The sequence below is a fragment of the Bubalus bubalis genome, chromosome 17 (genome assembly GCF_019923935.1).
Source record: "Bubalus bubalis isolate 160015118507 breed Murrah chromosome 17, NDDB_SH_1, whole genome shotgun sequence".
Lineage (NCBI taxonomy): Eukaryota > Metazoa > Chordata > Mammalia > Artiodactyla > Bovidae > Bubalus > Bubalus bubalis.
The window spans coordinates 1,688,018-1,703,052 of NC_059173.1; the positions used below are offsets into that span (position 1 = coordinate 1,688,018).

At 60.7% G+C, this 15,035-nt stretch overlaps 3 protein-coding genes across 6 annotated transcripts; 2 read left to right on the plus strand and 1 right to left on the minus strand.

The window, feature by feature from the left end:
- Positions 1-144: 144 nt before the first annotated feature.
- Positions 145-1,810, minus strand: C17H22orf15 (chromosome 17 C22orf15 homolog). Its single transcript, XM_044930662.1, has 7 exons — positions 1,786-1,810; positions 1,544-1,597; positions 1,281-1,367; positions 1,044-1,181; positions 746-820; positions 552-684; positions 145-190 (listed from the first exon to the last, which is right to left on the minus strand). The coding sequence occupies exons 1-7, from the start codon at positions 1,808-1,810 to the stop codon at positions 145-147; spliced, it is 558 nt and encodes a 185-aa protein (XP_044786597.1).
- A 460-nt stretch (positions 1,811-2,270) lies between these two features.
- On the plus strand, positions 2,271-4,911 carry VPREB3 (V-set pre-B cell surrogate light chain 3). Its single transcript, XM_025267295.2, has 2 exons — positions 2,271-3,781; positions 4,471-4,911. The coding sequence occupies exons 1-2, from the start codon at positions 3,622-3,624 to the stop codon at positions 4,785-4,787; spliced, it is 477 nt and encodes a 158-aa protein (XP_025123080.1). The 5' UTR covers positions 2,271-3,621; the 3' UTR covers positions 4,788-4,911.
- Positions 4,912-5,840: 929 nt separating this feature from the next.
- On the plus strand, positions 5,841-14,084 carry ZNF70 (zinc finger protein 70). 4 transcript variants are annotated; one of them, XM_006048122.3, is made up of 2 exons: positions 5,841-6,296; positions 9,246-14,084. In XM_006048122.3, exons 1-2 carry the CDS (start codon positions 6,274-6,276, stop codon positions 10,651-10,653), a joined length of 1,431 nt encoding a protein of 476 aa, XP_006048184.2. In that variant the 5' UTR covers positions 5,841-6,273; the 3' UTR covers positions 10,654-14,084. The 4 variants fall into 4 exon arrangements, 3 of the variants coding, with proteins under 3 accessions (XP_006048184.2, XP_006048185.2, XP_006048186.2); XM_006048123.3 differs by having other exon boundaries at positions 5,841-6,253; XM_006048124.3 differs by having other exon boundaries at positions 5,841-6,137.
- The last annotated feature ends 951 nt before the right edge of the window (positions 14,085-15,035 follow it).

Here is a 15,035-nt window from a genome sequence, read left to right on the forward strand (position 1 = left end):
CCCCTCGGTGGCCTCACGGTCTGTCGGTGACCTTGCCCCTCTTGCTGATGCAATTTCCCCGTAATCGCAGATTCAGCAGGAGGAATGCTTCGGGCCTTTGCACCTGACTGCATGAGCAGAGGTCACGGCCAGCCCCCTTGGATTTCAGTCCAGCTCGGCCACTTGGCCGTGACGTGCCAGGTCACAGGGCCTGCCGGCACAGAGGAGCAGGCCCTTCAATGCCATCGCGCACTTGGAGCTGCTGCCTCCACTGAGTTCACTCAGTGTCTATGCACAGAGCACCCACTGTGTACCAGGCCCTATTCCACGTTCCCCAGTCACCGAGCCCCCAGGGCTGGTGGGGACCTGCCCTCGGGTACACTGTGTCCCGTCACGTGACTTTACGTGTGTCTCCGAGGGAGGCTGGCATTGCGGTCCACCTCTCAGCACAAACATCTGTCCCCTGGGAAGGGGGTCCCGTTTCTGGGTGCGAGCAGCCCCCTGGGGTCCGTGTCTCCTCCTTACCTGGCTCAAGGCCCCGGCTCCTGGGTCCTGGACAGCAGGGAGCCCACCCTTTGGGGCCGTGGAGGAGGGCCTTGCTCCTGGTGGCCACGCCGAGTGCCCAGGCGCTGCCTCCGGCCGTCGCCCTGAGGGAGCAGGCCCGACCACCAGCGTGGCTCCTCTGTGAGGCCCAGGAAACCCTGCCTGAGGGTGCGGGTGGGCAGGTGCCCCCGCCCCCAGGCTCTCCTGTGTGAGTGACACTCACCGGCCAGCTCTGGATGCCACCCATCAGGGTTCTCCAGGAGGCACTCATAGCGGGTGGGGTCCCCTCCCTCCCCCTCTGCGGAGGGAGGGAGTCTGATCACTGGCAGGCTGGTAGTCCGTACCCGCCCCCCCGACTCTGGATGTGTTTACTCCCCCCGCCTGGGCTCAGGACAGGGCGTTGGAGGGAAGGACAGGGCTGGGTCCTGGCCAGGCTGGGGGCTCTGCAGGGCATGGGTGCCCCTGTCTCTTCTTATATTCCAACGTCACTGCAGGGAGCGCAGATCTTGGACCCCACTTACTGATGATCTGCATCAGGACATAGGTCCCCCGTTCCTGCAGCGGGGGGCTGGCCACGGAGGGCGCCGTGGAAGGCCCCTCCTCCAGCCCCTCGGCGAGGCTCACCAGGTGCCCATCCTCAGCCAGCAGGGCGACGCTCGCTGGGAGGGCAGAGAGGGAGGCAGGGCAGGGCTGGTACGACCCCCGCTCGGGCGGGGGGGCCCTCAGCCAGTCCTCCAGCACCCTCGCTGCCCCCTCACCGTCAGGGGGCACCTGGCCCCTCTGCCTCAGGTGGGCAGTGAGGGTCCCGAGGCCACACCAGGTGTTCACCAGCTCCCAGCAGCTGGCTGTGGGAGAGGGGCGGAGGTGGGCGCATGGCACCCGCCTTCCCCCCAGACCAGGATGCTCTGCCTCCCTCCCGCCAATCTCCCCAGACATCTGAAGGACTCTTGCCTCCACCATGCAGCCCCGCCAAGCTCAGGTGCCCTGTCCCCCCCCTCCCCGAAGCTGCAGGACCCCTGACCAGCGAAGAGATGGGGCAGTTGGAACACACGCTCCCCCAGCAGCGGCACAGCAGCTGTGTGGCCCAGAGGAGCCCGCCTGCTTCGCCCAGGACCCAGCTTGGGGGCGGGGTTTCCCTCAAGCAACTCCCCATGGGTGTCATCCCATGGACACCCCCTTCCCCACACCACCTCCTCGTTCTCCCCCTCCAAGGCAGAGGGAACGTACCCCCACCTGTCTGCTAGGACAGGGGACCCTACTTACCTCCAAACATCACCGTGATAAACATGGCCGTGGTGGGGACAGACCCCTCCGACCCCCAACTTCTGACCTGGGGAAGGAGCTGGGGTGGAGCTCGACTGCAGGGTGGGACCCTGCGGGAGGTGTACGGGTAGAGGGGGTGATGGGTGGGTGGGCTCAAGCAGAGCTCCTTGCTCAGGCTAGGGGGTCCCTGCAGCTAGTCCAGGATCCTCAGCCTTCTCCCGCTCACTGGATCAGAGAAGACTGAGGTTCCCTCCCCTGCACCCCCCCCCCCCCAGCTTCCAAGCTGGTCTCCATGGCAGTGGGAGCTGCCAAGAGGTCTGAGCGGCCAGTATCCAGGTAACGGGGTTTGTGGAGGGTCCGGGCATTCCTGGTGCAGGGCTCTAGTGGGGGCTGGAGCCTCAGGCCCAGAGCTGTCCAGAGACCAGTGCCCTCCCACCGCCGCCGCCCACAAGGAGAGACAGAGCTCCCAGGCGGGGAGTGGGGGAGGTTCCTGGAGGGGGAGCATCCTCAACCTTGCAGGCCCCCTTCACAGGCGCACTCCCGGCCTCCCCGTCTTCTGTCCCCTGTTCTTGTTGAAGTATGATTGGTATACAGTTCACAGCCACCGTTTGGAGTGTTCTCCACACTAAGGATACAGAACATGTCCCTCGTCCTCCCCAAACTCCCAGCCAGGCTGTCACGAAGAGGGAGGCGGCCGACGGGGCAGGGCCTTGCACTCCCTGCGTGTGGGGTCCACCGGGGTCGTCACCGTGTTGGTGGCTCCTTCCTCTCATGCCAGGTGGGTCCCCCTGCCTGGAGGTGCCCGTGGATCTGCTCACTGCCTGCTCTTTGGGTTGTTTCCCGTGTGGGGTGATGAAGAAGGCCAGTACAGACACTCGCCAGCAGGTCTCTGGGTGAACAGGTATTTATTTCTCCTTCTTGAGGGCAGATCCTGGGAGTGGGGTGCCGGGCTGTCCGGGGAGAGTATGCTTCTGTTTCTAAGGAGCTGCCGGTGTTCTCAGCGTGCTGCACCGTGTCACGGCCCCTCTGTGCATCTGCTGGTGGCCAGGCCTCTAGACTCAGGAAACCTCCTTCTCAGCGGCCCTCCCCGCCGGGTGGTCAGGCCGTCTGTGCCCTTCTGGGGGCAGACCTCAGCGCCGGAGGTGGGAGGAGGCCCAGATCCCAGTGCAGCCCGCCAGCATCGCTCTGCTTCCCTCGGCATTCACAGCTGGAGAAAGGGCAAGGAGCGCTGGCCGCAGCCCCACCTGGAGGACGCCCTTCGACGGCAGCAGGTGCTCAGAGGTGGCCCCGGGGCAGCATTCCCCAGACTCACAGGCCAGTGCTTTCTCCCCAGGACGCCACTGTGTCTGGGGACCCGAGTCCTGCAGCACGGTCGGGAGCGGCTGTGGCCAGATTCCGGCCTGCACCCTTGGCTCCAGCCACCACCCCTGTTTGTCAAGGGGTTTTTGTCTTCCGAGCCGCCGAGGAGGGGGTCTTTTGTCTGCAGTGTCACGGAAGTGCCATAAAGAGGGGCCCACAGTGGGAGCTTTATAACATTGGTGCGGAGGGCTGTAACAGGTCAGGGAGGCACTTGAGGGAGCCTTCTAGGGCGATGGAGATGTTCTAAAATTTGGTCTGGGTACAGGCTACAGAGATATATGTGTGTGTGTGTGTGTGTGTAAAACCCTCGAGCCACACGTGTGAAGTCTGTGCACGTGACTGTACACATGAGACCTCGGTGGAAAGCAGCCACCTGCTCTGACTGCACCTGTGGATTTCCAGCTCCTGCCCTCAGGCGGCCCTGCGGCCCGCTGGCTGACGCCCGCCCGCCCCCGCTGTGGGGGGAGGTGGGGGCTGATGATTTGCATGCCCTGTCGGTCCAGCGGCCTCCCTTGCGTGGAGGTCCCGAAGCACCTGGAGCACCGCCGGCAGAACAGCGGACTCCCGCCTGCCTCCCTGCCTCCGGCCATGGCCTGCCCGCCTCTGGCCCTCTTTCTGCTCGGGGCCCTCCTGGCAGGTGAGCCCTCCCAAGGCCTGGATCACCTGGGGGTGTGTAAGACAGCACGGGGCTCTAGAAGACCCCTGCAGGGAAGTAAATCGCAGTGGGCAGGGGGGACGGTTTTCAAAGGGGCCGTGAGGGGGAGAGGAGACCTGGCCTCAGTTTCCCCACTGGTGAGTGGCCAGATAGCCAGGGTCCCTTTGGACTCTGACTCTGGGGGGCTCTCAGAGACCGGTCTCCTACTCAGTTTTTCAGAGGGGAAGCTGGTGTGGCCTCGTCACTGCCCCGCAGGGCCTCAGGGACAAGCTATCCCTGAGGAGGTCTCCAGCAGTCAGTGGCCGGAGGCTGAGCCGATGGATATAGTAACAGCCCAGGCGGCCTCTTGGGGGTGGTCAGCCTGTAGCCAGGTTTTGGACGAGCCGGAGTGACCTAAGTGATGGGGGTCTGCAGGGCAAGGGATGAGGGTGGGCAGCAGGAGGACCCAGAGCCCACCAGCCCACCCTCTGAATTCTGGACGCTTAGCTGCACGTGGCTCCTTGGGAAGACGGGGCTTAAGGGTCGCCCACTCTGTGGCCCACACAGTGCTGATTCCACAGCACCGGCTGTGAGCTTTGGGAGCAGATTCTCCCGGGGAGTCTGACCCAGGCTTAGAGGGGCAGGGGCTGGAGGGAAGGGGCCCAGGCCAGACCTGAGTGTGTGTCTCTCAGCCTCCCAGCCAGCCCTGACCAAGCCAGAAGCACTGCTGGTCTTCCCAGGCCAAGTGGCCCAACTGTCCTGCACGATCAGCCCCCATTACGCCATCGTCGGGGACCTCGGCGTGTCCTGGTATCAGCAGCGAGCAGGCAGCGCCCCCCGCCTGCTCCTCTACTACCGCTCAGAGGAGCACCAACACCGGGCCCCCGGCATCCCGGACCGCTTCTCCGCAGCTGCGGATGCAGCCCACAACACCTGCATCCTGACCATCAGCCCTGTGCAGCCCGAAGATGACGCCGATTATTACTGCTTTGTGGGCAACTTATTCTAGGGGTGTGGGATGAGTGCCTTCCATCTGCCTGCCACTTCTACTCCTGACCTTGGGACCCTCTCTCTGAGCCTCAGTTTTCCTCCTCTGTGAAATGGGTTAATAACACTCACCATGTCAACAATAACTGCTCTGAGGGTCATGAGATCCCTGTGGCTGGGGGTGTGGGGGTAGGGATGGTCCTGGGGATTACTGCAGAAGAGGAAGCACCTGAGACCCTTGGCGTGGGGCCCAGCCTCCCCACCAGCCCCCAGGGGCCCAGACTGGTGGCTCTTGTCTTCCTGTGACGGGAGGAGCTGGAGTGAGAGAAAAAGGAACCAGCCTTTGCTGGTCCTGGCTCTGCATGGCTGGTTGGGTTCCAACACTCAACGAGGGGGCTGGACCGGGTCTTCGGGAGCCCCTGCCTGCTCCTGGGTGGGGCAAGGGGGCAGGTGTGAGTGGTGTGGGGTGCAGACACTCAGAGGCACCTGAAGGCAGGTGGGCAGAGGGCAGGGGAGGCATGGGCAGCAGCCCTCCTGGGGTGGAGATGCAGTCTTGCCACCAGAAGCAGAACTTAGCCCTGGGAGGGGGGTGGAGGGGTTGAAGAACACAGCTCTCTTCTCTCCCGGTTCCTCTAAGAGGCGCCACATGAACAGGGGGACCACCCATCAGATGCATGAGAGGGTCCCGCCCAGGCGCCAAGCCATCTCCTGGGCTCTCATCGGTCTTTGAGGGACGAGATGGGCAGGCGGGTCCCGGGCTCCCCACGAAGGCGGCGGGTGGAAAATCCCAACAGGCGTGATGGGCACGCCTGCCCTTCTCCCGGGGACCCCAGCGCCCCCCTCGGCCTCCGGCCGGCCCCACCCGCAGGACAGGTACCCAGCCCGCCCAGCCGGCCGGGACGCGCTCGGGGACCGTCCCGAGAGCCGCGCGCCCACGGGACGGGCCTCCACCCCCCCTCCGACCCCGAGTCCTGCATCCAGGGGCCCGGCTTGCAGGCGGCGGGACCACCGAGACGCGGGCCTCCGCGCGGCCTAGAGCGGCCCCGGAAGTGCCGCGGGCGGGGGCGGGGCCGCGGGCTTCGCGTCAGCAGCCGCCAGCGAGCGAGGCCACGGCCGCGGGGCTGGAGGCGCTGAGCTGCGGCCCCGCCCCGCCCGGGAGAGCGGCCCCGCCCCGCCCGGGGGAGCGGCCACCTGTCCCTCTGGGGGCGCAGGTGTGGGCGGCCCCCGGCGCTGGGAGCAGGTGCGGGGCCGCGGCCGCTCGTGAGCCTCCAGCCCGGAGGACGGGCCCCGGGGGCCGGCCCGGTGCCCAGGCCCTGGGAGCCCCGGAGGACAGAGTGACAGAGGCCGGAGGAGCCGGGAAGGCCCGAGAGAGGTGGGAAGCACGGGGTTCCAGACCTTGGACATTTCAGCCCCAAAGCATCGGTGAAAACGTTGCTGGGCACAGATAAAAGCATCGCCAAGTTTTTCAACACGGCAGAGACTTAGCAGGTAGCTGGCACCTAGGGGGAATGGAAAAACCAGGCTTTAGCAGGTGGGTGGAGGTCCCAGCTGCCCAGATCCTGAGAAAGAGGGGTCAGCGGGGCGGGAAGATTAGTGGCGAGAGGAGCTTTCAGAAACCAAGGGAATGAAACGAGGCTTGAGGTTGGTTATCCAGCAGCCGCCCCCTGCCCCGTGAGTGAGCGAAGGCTGGGCCCCTTTTTGTCACATCTTCCAGCTCTTCGCTAGAAAACCTAGAGTTTTAAATACTGTGGCAGCTGAGTCAAACAATAAGGAAAAGCCCGACCCTTTGAGAGCCAGGCACAAGGCGTCTGTGACAGGGTCTCCAGGCTGCCCATTTGCAGTCTCTGAAACGGAGGGTTTTTTGAGAAGGAGGTCTTGGGGTGCCTGTCAGAATTGGAGGGGGGGGGGGCGCAGGAAGTGAGGACCCAGAAGAGAGGGCTTGGCTCGCCGCAAGGAGGTCACTGGACGCTGGAGCTGAAGCACCAGCCGAAACTGGAAACTCGAAATCTGTCTCCGTCCCAGCCATAAGGCCTATGATTTTCCTTGGCGACGTTCAGCATCTTAGGAGGAGCTGGAGGGGGAGGCGGTAGTTCGTGGGCGGTTGCAGCAGGGCAGGAAGGTGAGGAACCTGAGGCTGGTCAGAGAGCTGGTTGGAGTGATGCCCATCGGTGGACCCGCTGGAGAAGGCCTGAGTAGGGAAGGTCTAAGCTTAACTGGGAAGGGGTGGGCCAGGGTGGAAATGGGGTGGGAGGTTTGAGGAGGCGGGGCAGTGGAGATGGGGGTTGTGAGGAATGGGAGTGAGCATAGACGTCTTGAGGATACTGCAGTTCTGTGCTTTTTTTCACACCTGGCTGAAAATTCACTGAAAACAAAACAACCCTTGCTCTGTGACAGCCTAGAGGGGTGGGAGGGAGGCTCAAGAGGGAGGGGACGCGCGTGTGCCTATGGGCGATTCATGTGGATGTATGGCAGAAAGCAACACAGTATGTAATTATCCTCCAATTAAAGATCAAGTACAAGTTAAAAAACCCCAAACACAACATTGTAGATCAGCTAGACTCCAGTAAACATTTTAGTAAAAACATTCCAACTGGGAATGAGTTCTGCCGTGACTATCCTGATGAGTTTCCCGTGTCTTCTTGAGGCCGTTCCTCTTTGAACTCCCATGTTTGGGGAAGCGTACCTTTGTATGGAGTCCTGAGGAGTGAATAAGACGCGCTTGTAGAAAGCCTAGTAGTGCCTTGCACGCGGCAGATGCTCAATAACCTCGAGTTGTCACCATTATGGTACCTCAAGAGTCTCCTTGGAGCTTGCACAATTTCTGAATGGGGTCCTGCGGGGCTCCCTTGGGGCTCCCACAGTGGGATTGGGGGGCTGAGTGGGGGTGTTCCCCCCTCCTTTGCTTGTCCCTCTGGAACACCCCCTTCCACCCGAGCAGCTCTGTTTTTGTCTCTTGTGTTTGTTTATATCTCCTAGATTGTTGTTCAGTCGCTCAGTTGTGTCCAACTCTCCGACCCCATGGACTGCAGCACACCAGGCCTTCTGCCTTCACCATCTCCCAGAGCTTGCTCAAACTCCTGTCCATTGAGTTGCTGATGCTCCAACCATCTCGTCCTCTGTCATCCCCTTCTCCTTTTGACCTCAGTCTTTCCCAGCATCAGGGTCTTTTCCAATGAGTCAGCTCTTTGACTCAGGTGGCCAAGTATTGGAGCTTCAGCTTCAGTATCAGTCCTTCCAATGAATATTCAGGGTTGATTTCTTTTAGGATTGAGTGACTTGATCTCCTTGCAGTCCCAGGGACTCTCAAGAGTCTTCAACACCACAGTTCAAAAGCATCAATTCTTCGGCACTCAGCCTTCTTTATGATCCAACTCTCACATCTGTACATGACTACTGCGAAAACCTTGGCTCAGAGATAACCGACTTGATTGAATACAAAGTTCTTTGGCAAAAAATAAAAGTGTGGCGAGCAGTACTAACACAAAAGCAAATGGCTTTTCCTCCGTTGAGTCATTTATTTATTCAGCGGATTGTGCATGTGGAGACGGAGCGGTTGTGCTGGGAGCTGGGGCTTCCACTTCAGAGGAACCCGGACCTGCCCTCGGGGAGTTCACGGGCAGTGCTGCGGAGGTCCTGCCAGGACGCCTGCCCTGCGAGTGCCCAGTGCTGGGACAGAAGCGTGTCCCGCACCTGCGGCCACTGGGGCCACGTGCCCAAGATTGTTCGGGTCTGAGGGTGCAGAGAGGAGGAGGCATTTGGACTGAGTCTGGAAAAATGAGCGTGTGGCCACGTGAGAAGCCAGTGGTGGGGGGACCAGTCAGGCGGAGGAAAGAGCGGCTCATACAGAGTTGTGGAGCTGGAAGCATGAGGGTGTGTGGAAGAGGCCAGGGACGGGGCTGCAGGGCCGGCCATGGAGGGCGCGGGCTGCTGCAGGCTCCTGAGAAGGGGGACGCCGCCATCAGGACTGGGTGCAGGTGTTTGACCCTGGTGTCCACGTAGAGAACAGATGTGGGGCGGGGGAGCTGGAGATGGGCATCCATCGGGAGTCAGCCTGGAGAGAGGCAGAGATCCCGTCAGTGGACCCTCAGGACGTGGATGGGGCAGGTGTTGGGAAGATCTGACCCCCGGGTTCCGGCCGGGGCTCCGGGCTGGAGGGGTGCCGCCCACTGAGCACAGGAGGCAAACAGGTGCCCTCTCCCAGCAAGACCCCAGCCCCAGCATCCTCCGGGGCCGGACTCCTGCACCTCTTCCAGAATGGCTCCCCTTCATGTCCTCACCCATCTTTCCGGCGCCCTGAACCTTTAGAGTCTGGACACCAGCATCTGCCTTGCACTTGTTTCTGGGAAGTCTCTGGCTTGTCTCTGACTCACCCAGGACCGTCTTCGAGGGCAAGGTTGTGTCCTTGGTTCCATCTCCTTTGGGCTTCGGCTCCTCGGTGCTTGACCTGCTGACGTGACAGTGTCTCTTGTTTTCTTTTCAGAATCCGAGAGCAGCTGTGTGTGTCCCAGACAGACCCAGCCGCTGGGATGACTGGCCCCTCAGTGGAGATCCCCCCAGCCGCCAAGCTGGGTGAGGCTTTCATGTTTGCTGGCGGGCTGGACATGCAGACAGACCTGTTCGCGGAGGAGGACCTGGGGGCCCCCTTTCTTCAGGGGAGGGCTCTGGAGCAGATGGCCGTCATCTACAAGGAGATCCCTCTCGGGGAGCAAGGCGGGGAGCAGGACGATTACCGGGGGGACTTTGATCTGTGCTCCAGCCCCGTTCTGCCTCAGAACGTCCCCCCGGGAGACAGGACCCAGGACGATGAGCCCTTCGGCCCAACCTTCCTCCAGAAATCAGACCTGACTGTGTACCGGATCACGGGCAGCAGGGAAGCCGCCGATCCGCCCGCCGGGGAGGCGGTGGGCAGGGGCGACTCGGGGCTGGAGGGGTCGCCCAGGACCGCGCAGCCCGCCAAGCCCTATGTGTGTCGGGAGTGCGGCAAGGCCTTCAGCCAGAGCTCGCACCTGCTCCGGCACCTGGTGATTCACACCGGGGAGAAGCCATACGAGTGCGGTGAGTGCGGCAGGGCCTTCAGCCAGAGCTCGCACCTGCTGCGGCACCAGGCCATCCACACTGGGGAGAAGCCATATGAGTGCGGCGAGTGCGGCAAGGCCTTCCGGCAGAGCTCGGCCCTGGCGCAGCACGGGAAGACGCACAGCGGGAGGCGGCCGTACGCCTGCCGCGAGTGCGGCAAGGACTTCGGCCGCAGCTCCAGCCTCCGCAAGCACGAGCGCATCCACACCGGGGAGAAGCCCTACGCGTGCCAGGAGTGCGGCAAGGCCTTCAACCAGAGCTCGGGCCTGAGCCAGCACCGCAAGATCCACTCGCTGCAGAGGCCGCACGCCTGCGAGCTGTGCGGGAAGGCCTTCTGCCACCGCTCGCACCTGCTGCGGCACCAGCGCGTCCACACGGGCAAGAAGCCGTACGCCTGCGCGGACTGCGGCAAGGCCTTCAGCCAGAGCTCAAACCTCATCGAGCACCGCAAGACGCACACGGGCGAGAAGCCCTACCGGTGCCACAAGTGTGGCAAGGCCTTCAGCCAGAGCTCGTCGCTCATCGAGCACCAGCGCATCCACACGGGCGAGAAGCCCTACGAGTGCGGCCAGTGCGGCAAGGCCTTCTGCCACAGCTCGGCGCTCATCCAGCACCAGCGCATCCACACGGGCCGCAAGCCCTACGTGTGCAACGAGTGCGGCAAGGCCTTCCGCCACCGCTCAGCGCTCATCGAGCACTACAAGACACACACGCGCGAGCGGCCCTATGAGTGCAACCGCTGTGGCAAGGCCTTCCGGGGCAGCTCGCACCTCCTCCGCCACCAGAAGGTCCACGCGGCGGACAAGCTCTAGGGTCCGCCTGGGGCGAGGGCACGCCGGCCCTGGTGCCCCTGGCCCAGTGGGTGGACCTGGGGGGCCGGCTGGACGGCGGGATCCCCACGCCGGGTTGGAGCCGGCGCCCTGCCGGCGGTCTCTTCTCTGCTGTGACCCCGGGGGTTTGGTTTTGCCCTCTATTAGCTTTTTCTAAAGTGCAGACGAATACACGTCAGAGGGATGAAGTGGGGTTAAGCCCCCGGGAGACGTCCGGCGAGCTCTAACCTCAGACACTTGCAGAAGTGAAGCGGGCTCGCAGCCCATACAACCCAGGGAAGATGAGTCCAAAGTCGAGGGTTGCCTTGGCCACTGCAGGGTCGCTCGGCGGTGGGGCGGAGGGGGTGCAGGAGGGCTCGGCCCGGGCTTGGGGTGGCGGGCAAGGACCCCGCACCTCTCAGCCCTCGGCCTGGGTTGGCTGAGGGCGGGCCTGGCTGTAGGCCCTCCAGCGGAGGTGGAGGCGCTGCCCAGCTCAGCCAGGCACAGGACCCTGCCACCAGGAGTAGCCCTCCGCCAGACCCAGGGTCCAGGCTGGGGCGCCAGCGGGGCCTCTGTTCTGCGGCTGGGCAGCCTGCGCCCTGTCCTCTGGGGATGAAGGGGTTCCGGTCTGAAGGGCTGGGTTCAGGGTCCAGCTCTGGCCCCTCCTGCCTTGGTGTCCTGGAGGAAGCCCCAAGGCTCTGTTTCCCTCTCCGGGAGGTGGGGACGTTGGGAATGCCACATTCCCCTGGGGTGTGTGTGTGTGCAAGGCTCCCATTCAGGCTGGGACCGGGCACTCACGAGCTTTGGCAACTGGCAAGTGAGGATGGAGACCCAGGGTGACACCTTCTCCCCCGGCCCCCCAGCAGGGGAGACACAGGCCCGTCTGTTTCCCAAGATGGCAGGGCCCCTCCCCCTCCAGCTTGCGCCCTGGGTGTGGTGCCTGGGGCTACAGCGCCCTGCACAGCGACCCTTTCCGGTTCCCAGGGCCAGGTCAGCTGGGCATCCCCAGGGTGGGGCTCTGAGGGTGCCGTGTTTCCAGAGCTCCCCCTCCTCCCACCAGTATCAGGCAGGGGCCCAGCTCCCAGGCAGCCCCCTGGCATCGCCTAGGTGCAGGCCTGCCCACTGTGACCCAGCAAGGCTTGAAGGTGGCCATCCCAGTTCAGTCCCCTGCCCCCGGCCCAGGAATGGGCTCAGGCAGGGCCGCATCTGGCTGCCCCACAAGCGTCTGTCCCTGGCCTCTGGGAGTTGGTAGCGGTCTCTGGTACTGGCCCTCGCAGGTCCCCTTAGCACCGCTTGGGGAGGAGGTGGGCTGAGCTGATTTTGAAGTTTTGCACGGCTGTGGCCGTAGTCCCATGAGCCGGTTAGGGTCACGCTGGTTATTTCAGCGGATGGGGCTCGGCTCGGCAGCTAGGATGGTCCTGAATAAAAATGGGAAGGCCAGAGCTGTTCCTCCATCAGCGGGCTTGGCAGCTGGGAATGTTGAAAGGACAGGTCTGCTGGTCTGGGGAGACCAGCTCTGTGCAGCCCCTCTGCTGTCCGTGGGGGCACTAAATCAGCCCCTGTGTGTGCCTGTCTGAGTGGCAGCCCGCCTGGAGGATTGCCCGTCACTTGTGAGAACTGAGAGAATGCTGACACCCCCGCTCGGTGCAGGGGGACAGGGCCCCCTAAGATCTACCTCCTTGCCCCACCCCCGGGACCCCCTCAGCCTTGGCCAGGACTGTCCTTACTGGGCAGGGCAGTCATCCACTTCCAACCTTTGCTGTCTCCTCCACGTGCCGTGCTCCCAGCCAAATTGCTTTATTTTTTTCCAAGCATCACTTTGCACACGTCACCACTCTCCTTAAAACCACCCTTCTGGAGTCTCCTGCACGTAAACCGCCCGTTTCAGCCAACCTGGGTTGCCCCCCAAGCCCAGCAAGCCTGCCGAGCCCCGCCCCTCCCAGCTACTTCATGCTCGCCTGAAGCTTCTAAACGCACACCTTCTTCCCCCCACCTCCGTCTCCTTTCTTTTCTGATGATTTATGTAACATGGCGGGTAAGACTCCTCTCCTGAAGGGTTGACAGACTCGCACAAAACCGTGGTCAGACCAGGCAAGTGCTTTTTTTCAGAAGTGTGAGCGGAACTTAGTCTTCAGTTCACGCTCTTTCCTTGTTTTCTTATGTTCTAAGTCCTTTGACTTAGGCTCCCAGACAGCGACGTTGGAAGAGGCCGTCCTGGTAGCATTTGAATTGTCCTCGAGTTTCGTTGTTGGATTTTGTTTTATTGTCTTACGTTTTCCCTTCTTTTAGCAGACGTTGTTGACTGTCGTAAAGCCCCAGTTCTTGGTTCTGTTTACTAATCGAATTGTTTTGTCAAAGTACCTGTATTCTGCTCTTTTCTTTATCTTTTTTGTTGCCTAATATTAACACTTTACATTTCTAAGATTAATTTTTTAGGTAATTAATAATTTTTAATATTTCTAGTAAATGTGGGTACTTTGTGTTTGTTTTCTTGTAGTTAGAGCTTTTTCTGCTCTATACTGTTGATGTCTGGCTTTTTTTTTTGCTCTTAGGAATTTCCCTTTGACCCCATTATTATTATTTTAATTAGTATTTTTTAATACTAATTAAAAAATTAGTATTTTTTAATTAACCCTAATCCTAGCCCCAGTGATGGCTGCTTCCGTCATTGCTGTTACTTACTGTACTTGCTGGTGTCAGTACTTTTAAGTGTCCATAGACATTCTCTGAGCCTGAATATATTATCAGTTTTTATACAGCATTTGTGTACTCTCAAGAAATGTGTTTTCACTCCGTCAGTTTGGTTTGTTACCTCAGTCTTTATGTTATTTTGCTCCAGTCCGCACTTGCTCTGACTTGTCCTCCCTTCAGGGTGTGAGGACGCCTGGCAGCCTGTGAGCATGCCGGGGTCCGGGGTCGTGGGCCCAGGGGCCGAGCAAAGTCGTGTGGACCTGTGCACGGATGGGCTGTTCTGGGAGGAAGCCTGTGGCCCTCGAAGGGCCTGTGGCCCCATGGTAGTTAGGAGTGCTCGTTTACCTGGTCACACCACGGTCTGATTTTGTGTGTTTTTCCCTGACGTGTTTCTGTTTTGCCTTGGTTTCTATTCTGTTCTATGAGTGCCGTTTACGCTTTGCTAGTCATGCCGTTATCTCGATAGACAGGGTATATACGTGATCAAGTGATTACCGTATTTGGAGCAGATGTCTATTTAACAGAGATGAACTGAGAACCCGTGCCTTTGCACGCCTCTTTGCCTCTTCTAATGCTTCTAGCTTCAGCTTCTCTTTTCCAAACGTCATAATGGAAACCCCTTGCTTTTTTTTTTTTTTAATTTGCATTTGCATGAGAGTTTATTTAGCTCGGCATTTTATTTTTAAAATTTGTGTATATATTTTTGCTATATATCTGTAACTTATAAACAGCAAATTATTGGATTTTGCTTTCTGATTCTTTCTGTAATTCTTCTTACATAAGAAGTTCTCCTATTAGTAACAGTACTGTTTAGAGTGAGGCATGATTTACTTCCAGCTTAGTATGTATTGGGTCGGTTAACCCCCAAAGGTCATGCTTATCCCCGCCCCATCTCTGTGAGTTATTGTCCGAGTGTGGAGCGCCCCGTCTAGGCCGACGAGAGACCCACCATCAGGCACACCTGCCCCTCCTCCCGGCCTGGTCAGTGCCGGGCTCTGTCCTGAGTCCACTCCTGACGTCACAGGCTGGTGCTTCAGCGACCTCGGCTGTGATGGCGCTGCCCAGCCCCGTGGGGCTTGGAGGACTAAAGGGTGCACACCTGCCCGGCAGACTGAGGGCACAGGTGCTTCTCACACTGTCAGCATTTTGAAATATTCCTTTGATTTTCTGCCCTAACTCCAAAGGCCGTTCAACATAAGCTAGAATGCTACGTAGTGCTTTATTACTTTTTAGAAAAGTTTCAGCAGACACCACGAGATGCAGCAAAGAACTAGACCTCACAGGTCAGGCCGCCTGCGTGAGGGAGCCCACACAGGCGTGGGCGACGGGGACCCTCTCCCATCTGTCTGTCCCAGGATGGTCCCCTCACCTGCCCGCTCTCTCCCCTGGCCTCCTGTGGCGGGGGCCGGCCAGCGTCACAGCTGCAGAGGCTCAAGAAGGGGGTCGCCCTGGCGGCTCCCGTGGCAGGAGGGACGCGAGGGCAGGAGCTTACCGCGGGTGTAGTGGTCTCGGATCAGCTCAGCCGGCCACCGCGGGGTCGGGGGGACAGTTCAGTGGGAGGCAGGAGCCCCCACTACAGCTGCTGGGACTTCTCAGAGGTGACAAGGGGGTTCAGTCACCTCAGCCCAGGTGGAAACCAAATGGCCTCTTGCGCGGCTCCTGGGGCCACGCAGAGTTTCGCTGGGATCACGGGT